General features: G+C 53.7%; 2 protein-coding genes across 2 annotated transcripts; both read left to right on the forward strand.

Moving 5' to 3' along the window:
• Window positions 1–1067: 1067 nt before the first annotated feature.
• Window positions 1068–27781, forward strand: LOC102942783 (E3 ubiquitin-protein ligase TRIM39). Its single transcript, XM_043525590.1, is given in 7 exon segments — window positions 1068–1174; window positions 1177–1499; window positions 22172–22267; window positions 23418–23648; window positions 24569–24591; window positions 24680–24783; window positions 27222–27781. Coding segments are annotated over 7 exon segments (1428 nt in total). The 5' UTR covers window positions 1068–1083.
• Window positions 4856–10048, forward strand: LOC122462445 (E3 ubiquitin-protein ligase TRIM11-like). Its single transcript, XM_043525591.1, has 3 exons — window positions 4856–5577; window positions 6651–6671; window positions 9676–10048. The coding sequence occupies exons 1-3, from the start codon at window positions 5484–5486 to the stop codon at window positions 9957–9959; spliced, it is 399 nt and encodes a 132-aa protein (XP_043381526.1). The 5' UTR covers window positions 4856–5483; the 3' UTR covers window positions 9960–10048.

Genomic DNA, 27781 nt, shown 5'->3' on the forward strand with positions numbered 1-27781 from the left:
GCAGGAGGCCAGAGAGGAGGACTTCCCCCAGCCCTCTCCCCACTAGCAACAGTGAGCTGTGGGGAGGGAGGGCCTCTCCCCAGCCCAACACTCACCCAAGCCCCCCCAGGCTGCTGCTCAGGAGGTCCATCCAGGATAAGCCTCTCCCTCTCAGAGTCCCCTGTGAGGGGGGTCTGCCATGCGCCTCCTCCTCTCCCCTGCCCCCTCCCCCCCCCACAGCTGCAACAGCAGCCGCCTCAGCCTGCCCCCAGCACCATTCCCTTGTAGCCAGCAGCGGCCGGTGATGGAGCTCAGTGCAGAGCTGCAGCGGGCAACCACCCGCTGCCTAGGGCAGGCAGGGACTCACAGGGGAGGCAGATGGGGCCGGGGGACATGCGGGGGAGGGGGCGCGCGTGGGTAGCAGGCGGAGCCAGGGGAGAGACCTGGCCCCGAACATTGGTGGAGCTGGGTCCCTGGGCTCTGAGTTTGCTGGAGCCCGGGCACCAAGGGCCCATACAACTTGCCACCCCTGGTGACAGTGGTGCCCCTAATGTGGACACGATCTGTCGACACAGGGAGCAAATGTAAACTCGCATTGGGGTCATTGCTTTTTGTCGATTTTTTGGTGTCGACATTAGTTTCATCGACCAAACTTGCCAATGGAGGCAGCAGCATCATGTAACAGGGTTTATAACTAACTCAGACCCAGGGGCCGCAGAGTTTCTAATTTCTGTTGTGTATTCTCCCCACTTCTCCCAGCACCAGCCACAAACGCTCTCAGCTGCTCCATCCCCTTCCCTCCATCCCAACCTCAGCTGCTGCCCTCACTGGGACAGGGGCTTTCAGAACCAGTCCCCAGCCAGCGCCAGGCTCTGCACAGATTGGGTGAGGGGGGGGAGAGGAGCTGGTGTTAACGCTTCGCTAGCCCTGGCTCTGTCTCCCCTGACCCCTAGGCTGTGACACTGGGGGTGACTCGCTGCAGCTCAGCACAGGCCCTGCTAGGAGCAGCAGGAAGGAAACGCCCCAGCTCCAGCCAAACAGGCTCCTCTCAGCGCAGGAAAGTGAAACGAACCCTCAGCGGCTGGGTCCGGGTGTGGCGGGGCCATGGCTGCCGGGGACCTAGCTGGGAGCTTCCAGGACGAAGTGACTTGCTCCATCTGCCTGGAGTATTTCACAGACCCGGTGACCATTGAGTGTGGCACAACTTCTGCCGGGCCTGCATCAGCCAGTGCTGGGGGGAGCTGGAGCCAAACTTCTCCTGCCCCCAGTGCAGAGAAACCGCCCTGCAGAGAGACCTGCATCCCCACGGGCAGCTGGGGAACCTGGCGGAGCTAGTGAAACGCCTGAGGCTGCAGGCGGGGCCAGAGCCCGAGGGGCAGAGAGTGGGTGACAGGCACCAGGAGGCTCTGAAACTCTCCTGCGAGGAGGATCAACCCCCCCTTTGCTTGGTGTGTGACCGATCCTGGGCGCACCGCACTCACACGGTGGTTCCCATGGAGGAGGCTACCCAGGAGCACAGGGTAGGGAACAGTTATCTGCATGGCTGGGAGTTACAGGGGCAGCTTCTCTGCAGCTACAGAGCGCCCCCCCCTCCCCCCCATGTGTCTGACCAGCCCTGGGTTAGAGCCAGGGAGCTGCCTAATAACGGGATTGCTGGCAGTGGGAATTTTTCATAATATTTTGGATGAATATTGTGTGTGCCTCAGTGTCCCCTATGTGGTGCATGTTTAACACCCACAGATCCCAGTTGTCGTCAGCTGGGATCAAAGAGGGGGACCTGTGGAGCTGAATGGACGAGCCTCTACTGCGTGAGCTGAAAGACCCGTTCTCTTCTCCAAGACTGTAGGAGGTTCACACATCGTTAGTTGGTCTAGGTGCTGCTGAAGGGGGACAGAGCGCCACACCAAGCAGGCATGGGTTACACATGGTTAAGGCTATGAGTTTTTCACAGAGGTTGCAGAAGTCACGGAATCCGTGACTTCCAGAGACCTCTGTGACTTCAGCTTGTAGCTCCAAGCAAGCCCCCACAGCTGCCCAGCCACTGTGAGCGGTGTGGGGACCCCGCAGCTGAACTCCCCATGGACAGGTCACGGGCTTCTGTGAATTTTTCTTTATTGCCCGTGACCTGCCGTGACTGTTACTAAAAATATCCCTGACAAAATCTTAGCCTTACCCATGGTTAAGTAGGTGAGGGGAGGGGGGAAAGGTGTTACTTGTAGAGACCCAGAGATATAGGCATGAGGGACAGCTGGCTACCTGGGGCCCCATGCCCATGGAGTGTCCCAGAAGACAATGGCCATTCCAATTGCCTGGACATTGGGCACCAAACAATAAATGACCATGGACAGCCCACGCTCCGTGGGAAGCCAGCCAAGTGTGCCCAGCTGGAGGACAAAGGACTGGGGTGGGGTTCTAAGTGTGGGCATCTGGAGGCAGGAGAGCAGCTTGTGGGCTCGGACGACAGAGGGGACAGAGGGCTCTGGGACTGACCCAGATGGACCTTTCCGTTCTCTGTGTTAACTAAGGACTCTCTGCGCTGTGTTCCAGACATGTCAAAAAACAGGGAGAGTCAGTTATTTTTAATTAAGGTCCAAATTTCTTGGTCAAGGCATAGTCAAGGTCCAGACTTCAGAGAAAATAATAAAAAAATAATAACAATCGTGATCATAATAAAATAATAAAAAGATTTCAGGATCTGCTCAAAAGCATCTGGTGGTCCAGATTTGGCCCGCGGTCTGCCTGTTGACTGCCCCTGTAATAACCCCCCTGCTTTCACAATGCTGGCTGAGAGTCACTCCAGGGTAAGGAAGTGGGGGTACATGGCTCCCTGGGGGCCTACAAGTCTCCCTTGGGTGTCCCACTCAGGTGGACTTGCTGACGTGAAGCGGGGTGCTGAAGACTCTGAGATTCAGAGTCAGGAGGCGGTGAAGCCAGGTGACTTTCCTCACTGGAAAAAGTGTGACCTTAAGGGGTTGCCACACTAAAGAGCTCCTCCCAGGGACTGATCAAGAGCACCAGACCTATGGCCGGGAAACCGCCTGGAGATGATGGTGCTGGGGCGGAGTGGGCCAGGCCCAGCAGCGGTGCCGGGAGCTCCCTTGGAGCTGAGGTCACTTTTTCAGAGGGTTGGAGAAGGGGGACCTGCTCCCACAGCCTCACTCTGCTCAGTGACGATGTTATCGCTGGGCACAAACCAGTGACCCCAAACCAGCCCCCAGAGCCATTGTCTGTTTGCAGGAGCAAATCCTGAGCTGCCTGCAGCATCTGTGGGAGGAGACAGAAGAGCTCCTGGGCTTGAAATCCGACTGGGACAAGGAGAGGGAGAGGCTCCTGGTAGGTGCCCTGCCCTGCCCGGCCGCTTTGCACAGGGGTGTCAACGACAGCAGCAGGGGGTCTCTGCGCTGGCTGGGGTCTGGGGCATTCAGAAGGTGAAAGGGTTTCCAGGGTCGCTACAGGGAGACAGATCAGGGTCATTGTAACCAGTGCAGGGCAGACTCTGCTCTCAGGGACCTGGTGTACATCAGCAGTGACCCCACCGAAGTCAGTGGGGTCAGGGTCAGGCTCCTCTGGGACCCTGGTGTTAGTTCCCACTGGGGTCAGTGGGTTTACACCAGGTAGCTGGGAGCAGCCTCTGGCTCTGTCTCTCTAGCACTGGGAGTGGGGGCCAGAGGGAGAGGCCAGTAAAACACTGAACAGACACAGATGTGGCAGGGGTCGGGGCGGAGCAGGGGGAGACTTTTGCTGATCCCAGGGTTTGAGTGTCAGATGTTCCAGTGATGCCGTTGGGCAGTTTGGGAAGCACCATTTGCCACGGCCTGGTCTGCACTTCACTCTGGTGCTGGGACAGTGATGGGGACGGGCTGGGGGCTGGTGATTTTGGGTCACATTTTTATACTGGCAAAAGCTCTAGTGTAGCCACAGTGACTCTGGCGAAGATATTGAATGAAAGGCTCTGTGGAGCCCGGACAAGGTTTTGTACCATTTCCCATGACACCCGCTCTCCCCGTGTCCCTGCCCTGCCCCTGCGTCTCTCTGTGCACCCCAGAGGCAGACGGAAGTGGAGCGGCCGCTGGCGGTGTCCAAGTGCGAGGGGCTGCGCCAGTTTCTGGCTGAACAGGAGCGCCTCCTCCTGGCCCGGCTGGGAGAGCTGGACGAGGAGATTGGGAGGAGGAGGGAGGAAAATGTCACCCACCTGGGTGAGGAGATTTCCCAGCTCAGCGCCCTGATCACAGAGCTGGAGGGGAAGCGTCAGCAGCCGGTGCTGGAATTGCTGCAGGTGAGACAGTGTCAGATGCACCCAGAGCCCAGTGCAGGGAGGAGACGGCCCCTGAGTCACTTGGGCTGACAGGGTAACTCAGTGCAGGGAGCACGGCCCGGGGCGTCTGCAGGGCCAGGGGCCCAGGGCTGCAGAGAGACAGGAGTTTGGGCTGTCGGGGAGGTGGGGGGAGGCTGGTGAAAGGCTGTTCCAGCCCCAGCCCTGGGGCTCAGTGCAGGGGGCCCAGCCGTCTCTGCAGGGCAGCTGCTGTGAAAGGGGCTCTGCTCTCACTAGCACAGCCCTTCAGTCTCCACCCCACTGGGGGAGCAGCTTGTGGGGCCGGGTCTGGGGGAGCAGAGTGACCCGTCTGGGGCAGGGGGCCGGCTGGGCCATGGGCACTGACTCTCTGCTCTGTCTCTCCTTCCCCTCTAGGGTGTCAGAAGTGCCGTGAGCAGGTACGTCCAGGCTCCGTCTGCCCCTCACGCCCCGTTGTGCTGGGAAGAGACTCAGAGCCCAGGCTACAGACCAGCCCCCAGCGGCCCAACCGTGGGACGGTCTCACCCTCTGGATCCAGCCCCCCTCCGTCCCCATCGCCCTGAGGCTGAAGCCGCTGGGTCTGTGTGACCCACCCTGGGGAGGGGAGTGCCCCACAGCTCTGGGCTGCAGAACCCTCCCTGGGGGCCTGGCTGGCTCAGGGGATCATTAATGGGGCTGGGGGCCTGTCACTCCAAGGGCCCAGCTAGGACCTGGCCCCAGCTCTGTCATGGCCCAAAGCCTGTCCCGTGTGAAGGGGACCCTGGGGCCTGTGGGGAAAGAGCTGAGTGTCCCAGCCAGGCCCTAGTGGGGCAGTGTCTCGGTCCCAGAACCCCCACCCCACGGGGAGTGACCAGGCCCTTTGGAGGCTGAGAGGAGAAGCTGAGGAACGGGTAGGCCTGGAGAATGGACCCCTCTCTCATCCCTGGGAGAAGCCCCTCCAGGTCCTGGTGGGGAACGTGGGGCTGGGCCAGGTGTGAGGGGAGCTGGGGCTGGCCCTGCCCAGGCTGGGTTTTCTCTCTGGATGGAGAGGCTGGTCCTGGCAGATTGTGCAGGCAGTAAATTCCCTGGGAAATAGAGGTCATGGCCCCATTAGCCCTGCCTGTGGCCCAGCTCCCACCCACTCCCCGTCTGGCTCGGGAGGGGGGGGCGGGAACTTAGGGCCGAGGAATGGGAGGAATAAACACGCTCGTGTCTCTGCAGGGATGAGAAGGCTATGTCTCCAAGGCCCAAGTCCCCTGAGCTGGAAAAGAAAATCCGGGATTTCCCTCGAGAGAACAATCTCCAGGAGGCTGTGACGGGATTCCTGGGTAAGGGGCGCTGCTGCGGGTTTCTCTCATTGTATTCGAGCAGGGCAGGGGGAGGGATTTGGCCCAGCAGGTTGGGTTATTATCAGATCCTGTGTGCCCGTATTACTTGTGGATTAGAGCTTCATTCAGAGCACTGTGACTGCCCAGCCCAGAGGGGCCCAGATCCTGGGAGAGCCCTTGGGGTCCCAGCTTCCCTGGCTGCTCAGAGCAGAGCCCAAAGGGGAAGATTTCAGGAGAGCAGATAATTCATAATCATGAATCTGTGTGCCCAGTGCTGTCTCCTGCTCTCTCCCTGGCTATCTGAGCGCAGGGGCTGATGTTCTTGGTTAACAGGAGACGTTATAATGGATTCTCAGCCTCCCTGACTGACACCAGCTGAGCATCAGGGCCCTGGTGTTTAAGCACCTTGGGCCACACTTTCAATGGTATTTAGGTGTCTGGTGGGAACCTCCAAAGCACCTAACTCCTATGGACTTGCCTAACCTGCTTCAGCCCTTTTGAAAATCCCACTCAGTGTCTACCTGCATCTTTAGGTGCCTAAATATCTAGGAGAAGCTCCCTCCTTGTGCCTTGGTCGCCAGCCTGTCCTGTGATATTGTATCAGCTTGAAAGAGCTGTGACTCTAGTAGTGGTGAGACAGGGATTGTGACTAATTATTCTCTCTCTCTCTCTCCTTCCAGAGGGGCTGGCTGCAGAGAGAGGTGAGACTCCCGGGTCTCTGTGCTAGGGCAGGGCACGACAGCTGCTGGGAGCTTGTTCCCCTGTATGGAGCAGCCCCCAGGCTGGGCGTGTGTGACGGGATCTGCACAGGGGAGAAACCCGACACGGGAATGTGGGACAGAAAAGAGGAGAGGGAGTTGGAGCCTGTTGAGCCCTGGTCTGTTGTGAGATGGTGCAGAGCCGGGTGCTGTGGGGAGCAGGCCCATGTCCGTACCTGGCTATAGCTGCTGCTGAACAGTCAGGTCTGTTTGTGTCAGGACTTTGGGTCTGCCCCACAGTCTCTGCAACGAACCCTGCTCTGGGTGACTCTGCTGTGTGAATTCTCACCTCTCTTTCTCTGCCGGTTGTTCCAGGACTCACAAGAGGATATGCAGGTAACTGAGGCCAATCCTGTATCAGTGACTCCAGCCCCCTCCCTTGGATATGCAGGTACCTGAGGCCAATCCTGTATCAGTGACTCCAGCCCCCTCCCTTGGAAGAGGTCCTAGGTCCCTGCAGCTGCTCCTGGCACCACCCCCAAATGGTGCCTGAGACCTGGGTTCCCGGCTGGCTGGGCACAGGGTCTCCAGCAGGGCTGTAGGTGCTGGTACCGCGCTCGCTGCCAGAGCTCCCAGCCCCTGACCCAGCCTGGCCTATTGCCCCAGCGCTGACCCCTCCCCTGCAGGTGGGGACCCCGCCGCTTTGCCTGGCTGAGCCCCCCTCTCTGCCGCTGCCTCTGCTGCTGCGCTCGCAGGCTCAGCCCGTGCCAGGGCCCATGCGGCACTGCTGGGGCTGCTCCTTCCCTCGGCACCTGGATTCTCTGTGTTGGGGACAAATGGCCGGGCGAGTGGGCAGGGATCCGCTCAGAGACACACGCCCTGTGCTGCACCCAGAGGGCAGACACCAGCCAGGGCCGGGCAGCAAAGCACCACCGTGCTGGGATTAACCCTTTCCTTCCACCCACCCTACCAGCCCCAGTGCCACTCGACTGCCTGAACTCTGATCCCAGGGACCTGTGTCCGGCAGCTTGGGGGAGTCGCTGGGTGAATGTGTGGGGCAGTAACCAGAGCTCCCTGCACCCCAGGGTCCCCGTGTGCAATGGGGAAGGCCCTGCGCTGTCACAGGCAGGCTGGGCCCTGACTCCCCTTAAAGGGCTGGCCCCCATGACCTCCCTTACCTGGTCCCCCAAAGCCGAACTCTACCTAAAGGCAGGATTGACCCTGGCTAACACTCGGTTATGTTCTGCAGCCGGGGGGCACTTCCTGCCCGGCTGCCACAAGGAATCCTACAAGGCCCTTTTGACCATATTTTTATTCTCATCACTGAATTGTGAAAAAATGTAGAGACCAGGAGTTGTGTTCCCCACAGTCCTATGTCACTCATGTGATTGGCAAAATCCCCCCTAGTCTTCATCATGGCGTAGTTCAGAACAGCTTGTACTCTGTAAGTCAGGCCCTCTGGCCGTAGCAAAGGTAGGCAATAGCACCGGGCTTCCACCACTGCTGTCATGCTGCTGTGACAGATACGCACTGGCTACAGAGCTTCCCTCTCAGCCAGGTACACACCAGATGTGTTCATCCCAAGGCCCTTCAATGCTCTGCCAGGTCTGGCTGGCGTCAGTTTAAATAAGGGCTGTGACACACAGCACCGCCTAGTGGCTGAACAGTAAAATACAGTTTAGTGTTCCATGACAGGTTTCAGAATAGTAGCTGTGTTAGTCTGTATCCGCAAAAAGAACGAAGAGTACTTGTGGCACCTTAGAGACTAACCAATTTATCTGAGCATAAGCTTTCGTGGGCTAGAACTCACTTCATCAGATGCATGGAGTGGAACATGCAATAGGAAGATATATATATATATATATATATATATATACAGAGAACATGAAAAGATGGAGGTTGCCATACCAATTCTAAGAGGCTAATCAGTTAAGGTGAGCTATTATCAGCAGGAGAAAAAAAAATGTTTTTAGTGATAATCAGGATGGCCTATTTCAAACAGTTGACAAGAAGGTGTGAGTAACAGTAGGGGGAACTTACATTGGGACGTAGATATCAGTTTGTGTAATGACCCAGCCACTCCCAGTCTTTATTCAAGCCTAATTTAATGGTATCTAGTTTGCAAATTAATTCCAGTTCAGGAGTTTCTCATTGGAATCTGTTTTTGAAGTTTTTTTGTTGAAGAATTGCCACTTTTAAGTCTGTTACTGAGTGACCAGAGAGACTGAAGTGTTCTCCGACTGGTTTTTGAATTTTATAATTCTTGACATCTGATTTGTGTCCATTTATTCTTTTGCGTAGAGACTGTCCAGTTTGACCAATGTACATGGTAGAGGGGCATTGCTGGCACATGATGGCATATATCACATTGGTAGATGTGCAGGTGAACGAGCCCCTGATGGCATGGCTGATGTAATTAGGTCCTATGATGGTGTCCCCTGAATAGATATGTGGACAGAGTTGGCACCGGGCTTTGTTGCAAGGATAGGTTGCTGGGTTAGTGTTTTTGTTGTGTGGTGTGTGGTTGCTGGTGAGTATTTGCTTCAGGCTGTGGGGCTGTCTGTAAGTGAGGACTGGCCTATCTCCCAAGATCTGTGAGAGTGAGGGATTGTCCTTCAGGATAGGTTGTAGATCTTTGATGATGTGCTGGAGAGGTTTTAGTTGGGGGCTGAAGGTGATGGCTAGTGGCGTTCTGTTATTTTCTTTGTTGGGCCTGTCCTGTAGTAGGTGACTTCTGGGTACTCTTCTGGCTCTGTCAATCTGTTTCTTCACTTCAGCAGGTGGGTATTGTAGTTTTAAGAATGCTTGATAGAGATCTTATTGGTGTTTGTCTCTGTCAAAGAACAAATGTGGTTGTATCTTAGAGCTTGGCTGCACACAGTGGATCATGTGGTGTGTCCTGGATGGAAGCTGGAGGCATGTAGGTAAGTATAGCAGTCAGTATGTTTCACTTGGTATAGGGTGGTGTTTATGTGACCATCACTTATTAGGACTGTAGTGTCCAGGAAGTGGATCGCTTGTGTGGATTGGTCGAGGCTGAAGTTGATGGTGGGATGGAAATTGTTGAAATCCTGCTGGAATTCCTCAAGGGCTTCTTTTCCATGGGTCCAGATGATGAAGATGTCATCAATGTAGTGCAAGTAGAGTAGGGGCATTAGGGGACGAGAGCTGAGGAAGCATTGTTCTAAGTCAGCCATAAAAATGTTGGCATACTGTGGGGCCATGCGGATACCCATAGCAATGCCACTGACTTGAAGGTATATATTGTCCCCAAATGTGAAATAGTTGTTGGTGAGGACAAAGTCCAGCCACCAGGTTTGCTGTGACATTATTGGGGATACTGTATCTATGTCACTCATGCGACTGTATCCCCACACTGATTCTGTAACTCTCTCCCCAGTGGACATGACTCTGGATCCAGACACGGCTCATCCCGACCTCGTACTGTCTGAGGATCGGAAACGTGTGAGACGTGGAGATAAACACCAGGATCTGCCCGGCAATCCTGAGAGATTTGATCCTTTGCCCAGTGTCCTGGGCACTGAGAGATTCACGGGCGGGTGGCATCAATGGGAGGTAGAGGTGGGAGATAATCCTCACTGGATTCTGGGGCTTTGCAGGGAATCTGTGACCAGGAAAAAGTGGATTGTTGCATCACCTAGCAATGGATACTGGGCCGTGTGACTGAGGGATGGGGAATACAAGGGCCTCACCTCCCCCTCGACTCTGCTCCCCGTGAGTGTCAGACCCAGCCAGGTGGGGATTTTCCTGGACTCTGAGTGGGGCGAGGTCTCATTTTACAATGTGACTGACAGGTCCCATCTCTTCACTTTCACTGACACCTTCTCCAGGACCCTTATTTCTATACTGGTCTCAATGCTGACAGTAAAAATGCGGCTCCCCTGATAATCAGCCCGGTCCCAGCTCAGGCTGGAGAGAATCTCAGTCCCTGACAGTGACCCTGCAGCAGAGACTGTCCCCTCTGAGCGCAGGCTAGCCCCCAGGCCTGTTCCTGTGGGGAGGGTGTAAAGGGCATCACCTGCCTCCCCCAACCTTCAGCTCCCAGCCCCAGGCCTGTGAGCTGTGAAAGGGGAGAGGGGGAGAGAAGGGGTGGAGGGAGCGAGCTGCTGGTCTGTGGGGGAAGGGGCTGTGGGTTGGGTGGGTGCAGTGTCAGAGGTGGATGCTGAAGGTGGGGAGGGAAGGGGAGATCCATGATCACAGGAGGAAGACTGGGAGGGAGATATAATGAGGGGGGAGGGGAGAGAGGCCCAAGGAGGAAGAGCCCCTGGCAAAATGACCCAGGGGGGAGAGGAGCCCAGTGAGTGTGATGGGGCCAGTGAGCAATGGGAATATCCCGACACTTCCTGCCCCCGGGGGAGTTTCTGCCCATGGAGGGGAGTGAAACAGCCACAGGGGCAGTGTGGGTGCAGGAGTGAGATCGCCGGGGCCCTGCTGTAGGGGTAGCTCTGTGCTGCAGACTCAGCCATGGGGGGGCGGAGCGGGGCAGGGGAGCTGGTCCCAGCGCGATGGAGGGAGGGGTGGGGAGAGCTGGGGAAGGGGATTCAGTGGTTGGGCAGGGGAAGGGGAGTGAGAGCCCAGCCCCAGGGCGGTATGAGCGAGGGGCCCAGGCTCAAATCTCCATTAAAGTTTGCCTTGTCTATGTAGCATCATTTGTACAGGCAGTTCTTGACTTTATGACATTCAACTTATGAAAAACAGCACTTACGACATTTCTGAATTGATCCCCTGAGTTGACTTATGATGATTGGTTTAAACTTTATGATGTTTCAACTTACGATGCAATTTTCAGGAACCAATTGTGTCATTAATTATTATTAATTAAACTGTCAGACAGGTTTGTTCAGTTACAATGTACATGTGTCATAAACATCACAACTACGCACATGTGCAGCTGCTCTCTCTCTCTCTCTCTCTCTCTCTCTCCTTATTGTCTTGACTGGTTCCCTCTGGAAGCTAGGGCACATGCAGGACTCACACTGCACCTTTGCCAAGTAATAGGTGAAAAAAATGATGAGACAGAATTAATAAAGCAAAATATTTCAATAACTCACACAAGATAATAATATTCCTAGAACTTCTGCTACTATTAATTCATGTGATTTGCAGCTTTCTAGCTACATATAATCATTGATCAAGATATGACCCTCCCCCCTTTCTTGTTCTCCTTCTCACATCAATTAACAAACCATGATCCCCAACCTCAAATTCTGTTTTCCTATATATCGAAATCTCTTCTACCAGATCCTTTTGTGTTTGTTTTTCCTTAGAAATATTATTCACAGCCAATGTGCTGTCTGTGTCCACTGCTGATTTTAATGGGCTCTTTGTGTTCTTGGTTTTCAAGACACAACAAAAGTAGTTTGGTAAAGAAACAGAGAAGGGGTGTGTGGGGTGGAAATGGGGCTTTTGTTGGTGTTCTCAGGATTCCGGTGGCAGGTAAGTCACAGACGGATGCTCTGGGTTGGCAGGTCAGCCATGGAAGCCATTACCTGGGGCTCAGGCTCCTCTTCCGGTCTGTGGTCTGGGATGTCATCTGGCTGGTCTGGTCCCTCTTCTCTCCAGTCTCCCTCAGGCTGGGCAGAGCCGGATGGGTCATCTTCTCTTACTGTGCTGGTGCCGTGTGGGTGGCTGATCTTAGGATCAAATGGAAAGCCAGGAGAGAGACAGGCCAGGAGGACAAATAGTGGGGGTAGAAGGAACATACAAGGGAAGGGGAGACAGAGCAGGCTCTCACGTGTCTCCAGATGGCATGTCCTCTGGTGTGACAGTGGTGGCTGGGTGTCCCCACTGATGTGCAGAGGTCTGGGCTTCCTGATGATGCAATGACTTTTGAGATCCCCGGGTGAAGGACAAAGTCCCTGGGGTGGCGGTGACAGTTGCCCCCCTCTGGGAATCCCGCAGTCCCCCCACATGTTCCTGCCCCACAAAGTATCTTTTGAAGGGCCCCTGAAAGAGGGTGATGGACAGAATTGTCCATCCTCTTAGTCTTCTGTTCACCAATTAGGCCTCACTTCCAATTTTTGGCCCATTAACTTCTGGTTCCCCACTCTTTTTGTTTACTAGAGATGGTCTCAACACAATCCTTCAGGTGCATCAGAAAAGTCCTGCTTGTTTAGATTCATTTAGTTTTTCTGTTTTTCACTTTTACCGGTTTTTTATAAACAGTCTTATGTAACAGGCTGAGTTGGACTTTCGTTACCTTTTCCCTTCGGTGTTTATTATTGCAGGTGCCATAAACATACAGCTAAGGATAGCCTAAAATTCCTCCTTTACCTGTAAAGGGTTAAGAAACTCAGGTAACCTGGTTGGCACCTGACCAAAAGGACCAATGAGAGGAGAAGATACTTTCAAGATCTGTGGGGGCAGGGGTTTGCTTTTGTTCTCTTTGTTGTTTGCTCTGGGGTCAGCGAGGAACCAGGACAGGGAAAATACATCTCCCTAAGCCATATCTGAATTAAGCATCTAATTTTACAGAAATAGTAAGTAATAGCAAGGAAATGCGTTAGATTATCTTTTATTTCAGCTTGTGAATTTTCCCTGTGCTAAGAGGGAGGTTTATCCCTGTTTTAGTAACTTTAAGTTTTGCCTAGAGGGGAATCCTCTGTGTTTTGAATCTGATTGCCCTGTGAGATTATCTCCCATTCTAATTTTACATAGGTGTTTCTTTTACTTTTCTTTTTAATAAAGTTCTGTTTTCTTTAAGAATCTGATTGGAGTTTTTAGTGTCCCTAAAAACCCAAGGTTGGTCTGTGCTCATCTTGTTTATTCTCAAGCCTCCCCAGGAAAGGGGGTGTAGGCCTTGAGAGGATATTAGGTGGGAGATAGGGCTCCAAGTGGCCCACCGTAAATGTTTGAATCACTTGGTGGTGGCAGCGTTTACCTAATCCAAAGTACAAGGGAGAATTTGTGCCTTGGGGAATTTTTAACCTAAACTGGTAAAAATAAGCTTAGGGGGTCTTTCATGCGAGTCCCCACATCTGTACCCTGAAGTTCAGAGTGGGGAGGGAACCCTGACAGCAGGTGATTAAATCATTTCAGAAACTTCCATCCATTTTCCCATAGTTAGGCCTACCTCAGTTGTGAGCCTAACAGGCCCCAATTATTACAACAACGTCACCTCATCCTTCTGTGTCCTGGTCATGGATCTACAGGATCTGTGCTGTGCCCCCACAGGAACCCTTTCTGTGTGGCAGACCCCCTGTCAGGGTTCCTTCCCCACTCTCAACTCTGGGGTACAGATGTGGGGACCCACATGAAGGACCCCCTAAGCTTATTTTTACCAGCTTAGGCTAAAATCTTCCCCAAGGCACAAATTCCTTCCTTGCCTTAATATCGCTGCCACCATCATGTGATTTAAACAAACATTCAGGAGGGCCACTTGGAGCTTTACCTTCCCCAAATATCCCCCCCAAGTCCCTACGCCCCCTTTCCTGGGGAGGCTTGAGAATGATATCCTCACCAATTGGTATAGGTGAACACAGACCCAAACCCTTGGATCTTAAGAGCAATGAAAAAATCAATCGGGTTCTTAAAAGAAGAATTTTAATTAAAGAAAAGGTAAAAGAATCACCTCTATAAAATCAGGATGGTAAGTACTTTACAGAATAACAAAAGACCCAAAGACACAGAGGATTTCCCCTCTAGGCAAAACTTAAAGTTACAAAAACAGGGATAAACCTCCCTCTTAGCACAGGGAAAATTCACAAGCTAAAACAAAAGAAAACCTAATGCATTTCTTTCCTATTACTTACTATTTCTGCAATACTAGATGCTTAGTTCAGATATAGCTTAGGGAGATGTATTTTTCCCTGCCCTGTTTCCTGGCTGGCTCCGAGAGACACAGACAAAAAACCTTCCCCCACAGATTTGAAAGTATCTTCTCCCCTTATTGGTCCTTTTAGTCAGGTGCCAACCAGGTTATCTGAGCTTCTTAACCCTTTACAGGTAAAAGAGGAATTAACCCTTTACAGGGTAAAGAAGGATTTTATGCTACCCTTAGCTGTATGGTTATGACACCCCCAAAGGGGTCTCACTCTTCCTTGAGGGTAGACCACACGGCCTCTGAGACTCAACCTCTGGCTTCAGCACTCCCATTTCATACCATGAGCTCTGCCCAGGGAGTCCAGCTGAGACAGGCTCCTCGTCAGAGGCTTGTGCACTCTACAGGGACCAGTGCCCCTCCGCAAGTATGGCAGCCCTTTCGTCATGGAATAGGGTTTATTAATCAAGCAAAGAGAGCAGCAGAATTCCTTAGGTTAGAGAGAAATAAAGGTTGAGAGACGTCATCCACCTGGCCAAGCCAGTGCAATGACCAGCCAAGTTGCTCTGGCCGCCACTTCAGGCTCTGTCTCTGTCAGGCCAAGGTGAGAGTCCTGTGTCTCTCCAGAGGCCAGCACTTAACCCCTCACGTGACACCTTTTCCTTTGCTCTCAGGCTGGGGCTTTGCTCTGCTTCTCTGCAGAGAAGTGGGGAAAAAATCTCCTTCCTCTTGGTCACTGATTGCTAGGTGTGAATGTTCTGGTCCCTGTGGCTCCATTGTCTTTTCGGGTTCTCCATGGATATGGTGGGCCTTGGCCAGCCCTTCACTGACCCATTCAGCCCGCTCCAGACAGCTAGGTGACACACACACCCCATGTCTCCTGTGCTGCTCCAGGAGCAGGTTAACCCCCCCGGGCAGCAATGCAAAGTACAGAGGGAAACTGATACACATAGGCTTCATAAAAATATTACAGAAAATTCCCCTTTCATCACAGTCCTAAGGGGAGAGGAACAGAGCCCTCCCTGGATGGGACATGGCTTCTCATCCCAATCTCTATTTCCAACTCACCCCGCAGCAGTAGGAAGTTTGCAGAAGAGAAATGGCCGGTTGCTGTTATGGCAGCACTTTTATGGGAACAGGGAAATGAAATTAAATCTGTTATTCCTGGTTCACACAGTGGTGAGCAACAGAAGATCAGTCCAAGTGAATGAGAGGGAGCTGCCAAATGGCCTGTGTCATTTTCCAAGTCTGCAGCAGCTGCTCCGTGCAGAGCAGGGTGGGGAGGACGCACCCTGACAGGTCCGGGCTGTTGTGCCTGTGGGCGGTCTCTCTCCCCAGGCCCCAAGGGAGTTTGGCACCTTTGGGTGGAGATGACACAGGGCTGCTTTCTCCGGGGCATGCAGAGAGGCACCGAACTCGGGAGGAGCCAGGGGGCCTGGCAGCTCCCAGGATCAGAGACAGCCTGGGGAGACACAGAGCCCAGAGACAGAAAGGTGAGGAGTGACTGACCCCACCCCCACCATCTCTTCATTCAGGCCCTGAGCCAGGACAGAGCCCCAGACCCTGGAGACAGATTCAGGGTCCCGTGTGTCTCTGACTCTCCCCAGGATACAGAACAATTTGTCTCCGTGCAGCTGGGGCAGAGCTGATGCGGGATCCCACTTCTACCTGCATGCCCTGGAGAGGAGAGATCTCTGCTCTGGGGCAGGGCGCAGAGACAGGTGGGCTCACCAGCCCCCAGGCCCAGAGTAGGACAACAGCAGGGCAGGGCTCATCAGTAACTGGGGGCTGTATGTGGCTCAGCTTCAGGGCTTGTTTGGGGCCACCAGGGTTTTAATCCCCAAGGCGAAGGGTTTGTGCAGACAGGGCTTCTCCTCTCTTGAACAGAAGCCCCCCAAACCTTCTCATGCCTGGGGTATCCGCAAAGAGGAACTGGAAACCTCCCTTCCCCTCCCATCACATCACCTGTGGATCCAAGCAGATCTGGGAGCTGGGACTCTCCCTCCTAACTTATTGCTCCTGCTGCCCTTTTCAGTCTCTCCCCCTCCTTCCCCTTTCCTCCTTCAGAGCGTTCACTCTCCTGGACGCTCATGGGAGCAGAGTTGGGAGGGGGATCAGTGAGGGCAGCAGCTCTGGGACTCGCAGGCCCCCCCGGTAACCGTGATTGTGTAATGCGGGTCCGTTTGTGCAGAGTCACTTTCCTGCCTGGCCCCAGCCTTTTCCCCTGGGTCTCTCCCCTCACCTGCAGGCTCCGGGTGCGGGGCTGGTGCGGGCAGAGCCCGGGGCTGCCCCAGGGGCTGGCTCCAGCCCCCGCAGAATGTCCGCCTTTGGACAGAATTCTAAGTTTAAGTAGAAGGTCCAGGGAGGCTCAGGGCTGGTGCTGAAGGCCTGTTGTGGGCTGAGACAAGGAGGCAGCAGGATCCCCTCTCAGTGTTGTCCTAAGGGCAGCAACAGCAGCAGCCCCAAGAAAGGGACCCTGCCCCCATCCGAGCAGGGTTTGAGGGGCGGGCTGGGGTGTCCATGGGATCCCTGGGGCTGGGCCAACAGGCTGGATTCTGATCAATCCTGGCTCCTTCCACAACAGGAAATGGGAGCAGGAGGGGAGCAAATAGCCCAGATGGTGCCATGTCTCTACCGCTCAGCACAGATGCTCCCAGCTGCAGAGACCCCCTGTAACATCCCCCTCAGCACAGCACTGCCTGCTACTGCCTCCTCTCAGTCCCCAACACTCCCCTTTCTGCCCAGGATCCCCACTCTTCCCCCCAAGCATCACACTTCATCTCCTCTGCCCATCCTCACGCCCTGCCGCCCCCTATGCCCTGAGCCCCACTAATGGGCAAAGTAGGGACAAGTGGTACCAGGGCAAGGTATAAATTTTTCTGGAAATTTCCATGGCAATCGGTGGAGCAAGCAGCCCCCAATCCTCCTTTTGTTACACGGGCCTGAAGGCACCTAAACCCCTTTGGAAATCTGGCCCATTGTGGGTAAAGCTGAGAGTAGCCAGACTGATCTGTTTGAGTCATCATATGTGGGGCAGGAGTTCACAACCCCCAGTTCTGTCCTGGCACCTCAGCTGTGCTGAGAGGCCCCAGCTCCCATTGAAACGGAGGTGGACTGCAGGTTCGCACCCTCTGAAAAATAAGGCCATGAACCATCCGTGGGAGCTGGGGGCCTCTGCCCGAGAACCTGCCCTTGAACCTCCACCACTCAGCTCTCCTGACAGCAGCTGTCAATGGCTCCCTGATGGAGGGCAGGCACTGGCTTCTCTCTTGGGATTTGTGCTACAATTTCAGCTTAAGAAACTCTCCCTTGGTGGTACTGAGAATCCAGCCGACCCCATTGTAAGGGACCAGGGCCTAGGCAGCCTTGCCTAGGCATCACTGATGGGCTGAGGTCTGCACATGAGTGACAGCAGTCACTGAGCAGGACTGAGAGGAAAGCAAGATCATGGACAGAGTCCGGCCAGGGTCGGAGACCTGAGATCACAGCCAGGCCACAGCGAGGAGGCAAGACTCAGGCTGCAATTAGAGACCGGCAATCAGGAGACAAGGCAAAGTGTAGAGTCACAGCAAGCCAAACCCGGGGGTTTCCCAGACAACTTCCTGGACAATGCCCAGGGTTAAATAGGGTGCTAGGCAAATCAGAGGGCAGCAGGGTGCCGTCACGCTGGCTCCCTTGGGTGGTAATTTCTGCGGCACCATCGCACCACAGTGATCCCTAGCTGTGCCTCTGTAGATCCAGGCTCGAGGTCATAGGCCCTGACAACCACCAATACCTAATCTCTTCCTGCTTTATTACACCAATATAGATAAGGCTGAGATGAGCTTATTGTTTCATAGCTGGTCTTTGAAGTGCTCTAAAATCCACATGCTGGTTTGGGCTCTCTGGAAAGCTGCTGTGACCTGTCGAGGTCTGTGGTCATGTTCTTGGTCCAAATTTAAGGTTATCTGAGGGAGGGGTTCCCAAGATACAGTCCCTCATGTTATCTGCACACTCTAGGGGCACCCATCTTTACCCTCTTCCTAGGGCTCAAGGTGTAACCCTGTTAACTTAGGCACCCACCTTCATCCTTCCCTGGGCTCAGGGTATAACCTCACACTCTGTGGGTTTGCAGGGTCTTTTACCAGTGAAAGAGCCTTACACAGTAATATCCTACTTAACATCTCTTTATTAACAATCACCAAAACAGAATACACACACTAAGTATATATTGCTCACCACTCCCAACAGACGAACTTTTTCTGCCAACCAGTAAGAATCAGGTAACCTGGGAACTCCAGTTTCTGCACGATATAGTCGGCAGAGTGTTGAGGTCTGGCAGCTCTGCTCTGGGGCTGTGTCCTGGAGTTAGGTTCCAAAGAACTTCCTTTTGGACCCCAGTTTATATAGTGAAACTTGAGTCCTGCTTAGCTGTACCTTAACTAATCATTTACTAAAGTATTACAAAGTAATTCCTTGACCAATCCTACCATATTGAGAAAAAATTCTCTACCCACCCAGACCCTACCACCTTAGCTCATTTACAAACTTGCAAAATTAGTAGTTATGTAATAGACATAAAGAAGCAAAGAACCGAACAGAAACCATGCAGCTAAACAATAAAGAAGAGAGAAGCAGGGACCATAATGGCAAAACAATAAAGAAGTGGAGGTTTCACACCCACAACTGTTCATAAGTGATTCCTTGCCAGACAGGATGCTGTCAAACAAGGTTTTCTTTAAACGTCTTAAGATCTGTTTCTTTATCTGGTGACGCTGGGTGCTCTTACGGCAGGATCACCTCCTTAACAGCCCAAAATCACATGTTTTAATGTAATTTAGATAGAATGTGAGGATGTGACTTCCTGCTTTCTCCTAATCTGGCTGCAGAAAAAGACCTCAGACCATACACTGCTCCAAAAAAGGGACAGGGACATTTCCTGCTCGCTTCTTAGATTTTTGCACAAACCTACGGCTCTACCTTTGGCTCTGAACCGCCCCACGTGGATCTCAGCTGATCAGGATTGAGCTCAGGTAACGTCCAGCACCCAGGGCCCCTTTGTGGAAGCAATACTGGAGTTGTTAGGAGGGATTAGAGTTAGCTCTAATCGCCAGCTCCAGTCTGCCTGACACACTGGTTGCTGTTCTGTGGCCGACAAGTGTGTGTAGAAGCACAGCTGACATCGGTCACGGGGTAGCTCAAGGCACCGTGCTGTATAGACCAGAGTCCAGAGGTGAAAGTAAGCTGGTACGCCCTGTACCGTACCGTACTGGGGCTGCCCGGCTTCCCCAGGTGGCAATTTAAAAGGCCTGGGGCTTCCAGCAGCGGCTGGAGCCACAGGCCATTTAAATAGCCCCTGGAGCCCTGCTGCCAGAGCCCTGGAGTAGCAGCGGCAGCCCGGGGCGCCGGCAGCGGTTTAAAGGGCCCAGAGCAGGAGCAGCGGCCGAGCCCTGGGCCCTTTAAACTGCTGCTGGATCCCCCAGCTGCCGCTGCTACCCTAGCGGAGGAGGGCACTTACTGGTACAGGGCAGGTCGGGGCTGGCTCTGACGCCCCCATCCTCGCCCCTTCCGCCCAAGGCCCAGCCCCTTCCGGGGGCCAGAGCCGGCCCCAACCCAGCCCGGTACCGGTAAGTCCTTATTTCTACTTTCATCCCTGCCAGAGACTGAGTTGGAGCCGGTCCCTTGACAGCGGTCTGAGGCTGTCTGACTGCTGGGCATGTTATTACTCAGTCTGCTCCAGGAAATGGGCGTTTCTTGGAAGTTTTGCCTCAAGAGCAGAGCTTTCCTCTCAAAGAGCCGATAGTTCCAAGTGCTGTAAATCCCCCTGCAGACTCAGATTACTTTAAATATTATTGTGTCGGGTTAGGGCTGGGTTAGAGTGAATGGTGCAAGTTGGACTCATTTGGTCAAGGGGTTCCTCTGATATAGCTGCCCCCAACCCCAAAATAAAGAGTTAATGTTAACGAAGTGAAGTCAAATCCATCTCCATATGAGGCTCCAAAACCCTACAGAAGGTCAATAATCGTGTCTCTTCTCTTCATCTCACCCCATTTCACTTTCCCACCTTCTCTGTGGCACCCCCCCTTCTCCCCCCCCCCCCCCTCCTGTTCTCACCTTATTCTGGGCATGTGAAGAGCTGATTCAGGCAGCAAGACACAGAAGACAGCCATGGCCTCAGCAGCGCCCATAGGGAAAGTGTTAGAAGAAGCCACTTGCTCCATCTGCCTGGAGTATCTGACGGCGCCAGTGACCATAGACTGTGGGCACAACTTCTGCCAAGCCTGCATCACCCAGTACTGTGCGCAAAGGAAGCCTGAATCAGGCACAAAGTTCCCCTGTCCTGAGTGCCGAGCGCTGTTCCAGAAAGGGAATTTCAGGCCAAACAGGCAGCTGGCCAATATTGTAGAGAGCATCAAACCACTGAGGTTACAGCCTGAGAAAGCTCAGAATGAAAATCTGTGTGAGACACACAAGGAAAAACTCCAACTTTTCTGTAAGGAGGATGGAAAAGCCATCTATGTGGTCCCCACAGAGGAAGTTGCCCAGGGTTATAAGGTAGGAATCACTGCTGCTCTTGGTGAAGGAACCCCTTAAATGCCCCATTGTGTTTCTCCAGAGCCAGCTGCTGGGAGGGGGGGAGTGGGACCTCACACGACTTAAGGGAGGTGGATCCAGGGATCCAGGTGCTGCCAGGCTGGGCAGTGAGGGGTCCGTCTGGCTCCATCTCTCTGCCAGGCAGGGCTTCCAATGCGAGGTGACCACGGCCACCTTATGGCATCTGAGTGGAGGAAACCAGGACTGGTGCTCTTCCCTCGTCAGTGTGTGGGTGAGGGCTGAGGGGTTGGCTCAGACTGTAGGTTTGGGGCTTGCTTGCAACTTTGCAACATCAGGAAGGAAAGGCCTTGGATTCTCCATTTTGCAGGCATCTCCCATGGAGACCCAGGCGTATCCCATTGGGGCTTTACCCAGCATGGGTGTCTATGTGTGTTGTGGGGCTCGGTGAGGGAGGGTTGTTTGAAGAGGGGCCCAAAGGGGAGAGGAAGTGGAGTGTGTGAGAGCAGGAGAGGGAGGTATGTCCAGTGTGGGACACTGGGAGCTGGACTGAGATGAATGACATCCCCCAAACAAATGACACCTGTGAGATGAGGAAATGGGGAAAGGGGAATAGAGATGGGGCTGGATCCTGGGCCCCATGGTCTGTGCTTGGTGTTGCACCATAGACACATAGATCTTCCCCCCCACGCGAGGATTCCCCTGCCCTGGTTAGTGCTAGGGGCTGCAGGGCCTGGGCTGGACTCAGTGTCTTGACACTTCAGCTAAACTCCTGCGTTCCAGAGGGCTCTGGGTGCGACAGCCGGGTGCGGAAGAGTCTCCCCCAGGATCAGCATCTCAGCCAGACCATGCTCCAGGCCCTGCAGCGCTGACCCTGCTATCTCTGCCCAGGGCATTCTCCTGGCTTTGTTACTGAAATGTGCATTTCACAAAGGACCAGATTGAGGCCACCCAAGGCCCAGGCTCCACACACTGTCACCGGGCCCTGCTATGACCCTGCCCCACTAGCAGTGGCCGTAAAAGGGACCATACACCCAAGGGCTGTCTGCTGCGGGTGGGGCCTGCAAACTTCTTTGAACAGGCAGGGGGTGTGGCTGGGGGCTCCCTCCCCTTGGGGACACTGGGGACAGGAGCGGGGGGGTCCCCTCTCCGCTGAGAAAGGGAGATACAGGATCAGGGAATCCCCTCTCCCCGCAGTACTGTCTCTCTTTTGGTGGGTGGAAGAGCTCTCCCCTTCCTGCCACACACAGCGTCCTCTGCGGGGGTACGGTTGGCAGGTTAACACCCCCTAGAGACACATGGCATTACCTTTCTGGGTGACTGGCTCAGGCTCTCTGCAGACTCAGGCAGGTGTCACTGTGTCTGTCACACTCAGGGCATGTTTCAATATTTAATTTGCAACCCGGAGGGTTTGAATCATGCATTTTTAATGATGCCAAGAGCCTGAGGTAATCACATGACTCCAGTAGCTGGGGTCTAGACATGGTCCTATAGGGCCTCTGCTTTCACCGACCCTGCCTCCTGCAGCCTCCACCCAACAGACAAGCAGACTAATGGATGTTTATCTCACACGGTGCCCCTGAAGGTGAAACTCCAGGAAGCCCTGGGCCCTCTGAGGCAGGCACTGGAGGAGGCCCTGGAGCTGACATCTAAAGAGCAGAAGAAATACATTAATTGGCAGGTGGGTGTCTGGGTTCATCCTTCCCTGAGCCCTTCCCCCTGCAGTGCTCCTGGGGATGCGGGGCTGTAAAGCTGCAGGCTGAGATTATAACCTGCTCTGGCTGTTTGCCCTGGGACAGTGCAATGGTGCCAGGAGCAGGAAATGTCTCTGACAGGAATCCTAGTGCAGCAGCCCTGGGCGGAGGAGCAGTTCCTGGCCCATGGGTAGCAGCACAGACTCACCACAGGACTGTCCATACACCCAATCCCCACTCACTGCACCCTGACCTCTGCACCCCCCCAACTCATCCTGCACCCACCCACCCACTGTCCAGTACACACAGACCCACTCGCTCCTCATGCAGCCAGAGCAGCCAATGGGGGGGGGGGTCAGACCTTTCTAAAGAGTGGGCAGGAGACACCCCTCGTTTGAGGGGAAATCCCCTCTGATTGGCTGCCTTTCCCCTTCCTGATAGTGAAGGGCAGCCAATCAGAGCTATGATGTATGTTGATGGACAGCCTGGTCCCTCAGCTTGTGTAGTAAGGAGAGCTCCTGCCCCTATTCCCGCATGCCTCCATATGCTGACCCCCACCCATGTACCACTGCCCCTCTGCTGAGCTTTGTCCGGCACCCATGTACCACTGCCTCTGTGTGTGGACCCCTATCCCACTCCCCATGATTGATCCTATCCTCCCCCAGTCTGTTCCCCCCGCCCCCGAGTCCCTGGTCCCAGCTCGCCCTTTTTACCACAGGGGTCTTCTTGGGACCCTCTGATTTCAGGGAGAGGCCAGATGCTCCCACCCCAGCTTCACTGTTCAAAGGGTCACCAAGGGTGGCCACTGCCTGCCCCCAATCCAGCAAGAGCACCAGGATCTACAGGAGAGGGACACTGCCCTCCCACCCTGCCCCTGAGACTCCCACCCCCAGATCAGGGGAGGGGGTGGGGGTGGAGATACAGGAGCAGCGATTGGGCGTGTGACCCAGGTACTTTTTCTCAGAAGGGCATTTTGCATTTCCCTTATGGTGATCCATTACTCTAAAGCCTCATATGGATACGTGATCCTCGCAGCCCAAGACTAGCAGCCCTGCTCCCTAACCCCGAGCAGACTCAGTTCAGTGTGTGCCCAGCTCTGGCTCCTGCAGTTTGTTCCTTCTCCATTTTTTACTAAAGGACAAAGTGGAGAATCGGAGACGGTCGATCACACGTGAATTTAAGAAACTGCACCAGCTTCTGAGTGAGGAAGAGCAGCTGCTCCTGCGGAGACTGGCGGAGGAGGAGAGGGAGAGTCTGCAGGGACTACAGGGCAATATAACAAAGCTCTCAGAGCAGAGTGCTGCACTGATCAATCTCATCACAGAGATGGAGGAGAAGTGTCAGCAACGGGCCGCTGAACTGCTGCAGGTGAGACTGTTAACAATCTCCCCATCCATCCTGTGGCCTTAAACTCTCTGGTCAGTGACTAGATCCCAGGAATTAGTGACCAATCCTATTTCCTGCGCCTGCTCTGACAGTTTCCCGACATGAACAGAAGCCCAGGCGTGACATCCTGTCGGTGCCGACACGCGCAGTCTATGTTAGAGAGAAAGGCAGATACAGCGGGGGCTTTGCCTGTTGAACGGGTGGAGCAGAAGGAGCAAGGGGCTGATGTGGTCCCTGCGGCGCCAGCTGGAACCTGCCCCAATGCTGCTGATGAGCAGAGATTCTCAGTGGTGACAAGGGGGCGTCCAGAGCGGGGAAACACAAGACAAAGTGAACTCTCAAATTCATGAAATGAAAGGGCCGAGAATCTCATCACTGGCCATTGGTGCTGGGGGCCTCCATCTCTGGGTGCCAGCGTGGGATACCTGGGGGCTGATATTGAGAAGGGCTGAGCACCCACACAACAGCTGAAGCAATGGGAGCTGCAGCTGCTCAGGGTGAGGATCTGGGCCCTGTCTCCTTAGATCTGCAGCAGGAAGCCACACAGGTGTGAGGCTGGGAACAGTTTGGTGGAAACTCTGCAGGTAAGTGGCGGGACAAACAGAGGTGTGTTAGGGATTCTGCTGTTTCCTTGTCCCAACACAGCTCCTTGTTCAGTGTTCGCAGAATGTCACATCCCCCCCGTCTGTGCCATTGTCACATGACACTCAGCTCCTCTGAGAGTTAGAGCCAGGGTGATGGGGCACCTGAAATCGGTGATCACTGCTGAGTGTCCTGCACAGAAGCGGCTGTGTTAAATATTGTGGATTCAATGTGGTAGAGAATGGAAAGTCTGAAGCCTTTTTTTGAAGGATTTTGCACATGGTGTTAACCCAGCTCCCTGTCTTTCTGTCTCCTTTCAGGGTGTGAAAAGTACATTGATCAGGTCTGTGCCGATTTCCATTTCTCCTTCTGTTCCCATGAGCAATGTGGGTGCAGAGCAGATGAGTGATCGTGGGACGTTTTCTTCACAGGATTGAGCATGTGAAACTCCAGCCACCAGAAGCCATTTCTCCTGCCCTGAAGAATGGGTATAAAATCTGCCTTGACATGAGGGAAATGCTGGCAAGATTCACCCGTGAGTGAGAGCTGCTGGCTGGGTTTCCTTTACATGTGGGTGGGAGGAGAATTGACATGTGTTGTGCATGGGGACAAATGGTGTAGGCCACATTGTGACCGGCAGGCTGGTGTGGCAGCAGCCCCAAAGCCAAGACCTGGCCTCCCTAAACTGGGAGAAATCCCCTTGCTGGGGTGTTGACAGTCATTCACTGCAAGTCACTGGGATCTGGGCTCCATTTCTTAGAGAGGTTTGAAGTAGAGCTGGGCAAAATGTTTTTAGTTAACTTGCCAAAAAATTATATTTCGGGTTGACTGAAACGATTTGTGAATTCATGCTGAGTTTTCTGAATAGTTTCAAATGAACTGAAAAAGGTGCTGTGGTGGGCTGCACTCCTGGGGTGAAGGCTGGAAGCTACTGGAACCACTGCCCTCCCCCGAACTATCCATCTGGGTTGGCCTCTCACACTGCTTTTGCTGATGGCACACAGCCAGCCCCTCCTGGCCCTGTTATCACCCAACACAACAGTAGGTGGCGCCACACCCCCAGCTGAGTTACCTGAGTGCTTTACCTAAGCCATGGAGGCACCAGCCAATTTCCAAGATCCCAAGCCCTGCCCTTCTGGAGTATAAACCCAGAATTATACCATCTTGCACTGGAGAGGGATCTGTATGGTGCAAGCTCATTAATTATTCTGCTCCCTCCTCGCTGTATGGAAGATATGCACCAGCCTTTGTTAACAGAGCTAAGATTCCCTAACACTTTACTCAAAAACTCACACTGGCTAACATAAAACAGATTTATTAATGACAGAAAGATAGATTTTAAGTGATTATAAGTGATTACCTAGCAAATAAACAAAAATGCAATCTAAGCCTAATATACTAGACAGGATTTAAATCAAACAGTGTCTCACCCTGTTAGCGAGTACAAGCAGTTTGTAGATGTTCTATACACAGGCAGGAATCCTCTCTTCCAGCCTAGGACCAGCACTTCCCCCAGGTCAGTCTTTGTTCCTTAGGTGTTTCTGAGTGTTGAGCTGTAGAGGGAGTGAGGCCCCTTGGTGAGATCACTTCCCCCTTTTATAGTTTCTTTCATATGTCAGGAACCCCTTTGTTCCAAGCCAAGTTCCCAGCCCAATTTGTGGAAAAATACAGGTACCCAAATGGAGTTCAGTAACATTCAGTCTAGTCACATGCCCTTGCATGCTTGATGAGTCATGGCAGCCATTATCCATAGGGTGGCTGAAGCGTCCCCAGGTGAGGACAAGCCTTTTCCATGGCCTGTTGTTTTCGCTGCTGGACCATTGGCCCTGTCTAGCTTTTTCATTGTTGTACCTGAAAGGCTAGTTGTGGGTGTTACCCAGAGCACACACATTTGAAATACAGATACATAGTCAATATTCATAACGTGAGAGACAAAAATGTTACATGCACACAAATAGGTTAATCATTTTCAGCAAATCATAACTTTTCCATATACACCTCACATGGCACATTTTGTACAAGATGTAGCATAAAGTGTGAAGTGGGACTGGCAGCCCGTGCAGCTTATCCTAGATGGAGGAGGCAGTAAGTGGGGTAAAGGCCCCTCCCCTCCTCACTGCCCCAGCCTCATTAGCAACAGCCCCTGTTCCCCCAATGCCCAGGTACACTTCCCAGCACCCCTCTCTACCCTGCCCAGTCATCCTTCCCATGCCCTGGGGGAGAGGCCGGGTTGAGCAAGGGAAGGGCCTGGCTGTGGGGTTTGCCTGTCTGGAAGGTGATGCCCATCAGGCCAGCATGGAGAGTCCCTGCTGCGCCCCCTGGGGCAGGACTGCCCATCCAGTGTGTGTGGGGACAGCGCCGACCTACGCTTCGTAACAAACCAGCCACACATGGCCTCAAAGCAATAGAGCTTCCCTGGGGCCTGGCCCTTCCATTGCTCCCCTCTGCACCCTAGGCACCCACCTCTCTCCTCATTCCCTCTACCCCTCCCCTTCCCCCTGCCCCCTCCAATACCAGTTAGTCCCTTCCTCCTACACTGTGGCACTCTTACGCTCCCCCTTTCCTACTCCCTTTGACACTCCCAATACCTGCTTCTCCTGCATTGGTTCCAGGGCCACCCCTCATCCTCCAATGCCTGCCCCTCCCCACACCCTTGGTTCCCTCAAGCCTGATCCTCCTCTTCTCTTTGCTTTCCCAGCCTAGTATCTGCCCTCTGGGGCCTGCCCCTCCTCTACCCCCACTGATATCTCCCCTTTGTCTTGCCCTTCCCCTCTAACCCCACTGACACATACACACACACACTCACACACCAATATTCTCCTCAAGTTCTTTCCCGTGGGTGGACAAGGCCCTAACTCCCCTTTAAGGCAACAACACCCCGACACAGCTATTAACTGGGACACAGGTTAATTTCCCTTAGATCTTAGTGACCAGCCCCTGCCCTCAGCACTAACTCTGTGACTTTCTCCCCAGTGGACATGACTCTGGATCCAGACACGGCTCATCCCAACCTTGTTCTGTCTCAGGATAGGAAACGTGTGATACGCAAAACCAAACGACAAAATCTGCCCAATAATCCTGAGAGATTTGATCCCTGTGTCTTTGTCCTGGGTGCTGAGGGATTCACAGGAGGGAGGCATTACTGGGAGGTGGAGGTGGGAGACAAGACTAGATGGACTCTGGGGATTTGTAAGGAGTCTGTGAGCAGGAAGAGTCCAGATCACCTGTTGCCAAAAAATGGATACTGGACTATGTGTCTGAGAGATAGGGAATATGAGGCCCTCACCTTCCCCGCAACCCCCCTCCACGTGGGCATCAAGCCCAGCCAGGTTGGGATTTTCCTGGACTATAAGGCAGGCGAGGTCTCATTTTACAATGTGACTGACAGATCCCATCTCTTCACTTTCACTGACACCTTCTTTGGAACAGTCCGTCCTTTCTTCAGTCCCTGTGCCAATGCTGGAGGTAAAAATGCAGCTCCCCTCATAATCTGCTCAGTCCGAGCTCAGGCCAGAGGGAATCCTGGTCCCTGA

The sequence above is a fragment of the Chelonia mydas genome, chromosome 11, assembly GCF_015237465.2.
Source record: "Chelonia mydas isolate rCheMyd1 chromosome 11, rCheMyd1.pri.v2, whole genome shotgun sequence".
Lineage (NCBI taxonomy): Eukaryota > Metazoa > Chordata > Testudines > Cheloniidae > Chelonia > Chelonia mydas.

What these genes read in the sequence shown, in the direction of transcription:
- LOC122462445 (XM_043525591.1), top strand. Translation starts at nt 5,484, where the DNA reads ATGTCTCCAAGGCCCAAGTCCCCTGAGCTGGAAAAGAAAATCCGGGAT. An exon ending in GGCTGTGACGGGATTCCTGG is followed by an intron (nt 5,578 to 6,650) that starts GTAAGGGGCGCT and finishes CGGTTGTTCCAG; the next exon opens with GACTCACAAGAGGATATGCA. An exon ending in ACTCACAAGAGGATATGCAG is followed by an intron (nt 6,672 to 9,675) that starts GTAACTGAGGCC and finishes CTCTCTCCCCAG; the next exon opens with TGGACATGACTCTGGATCCA.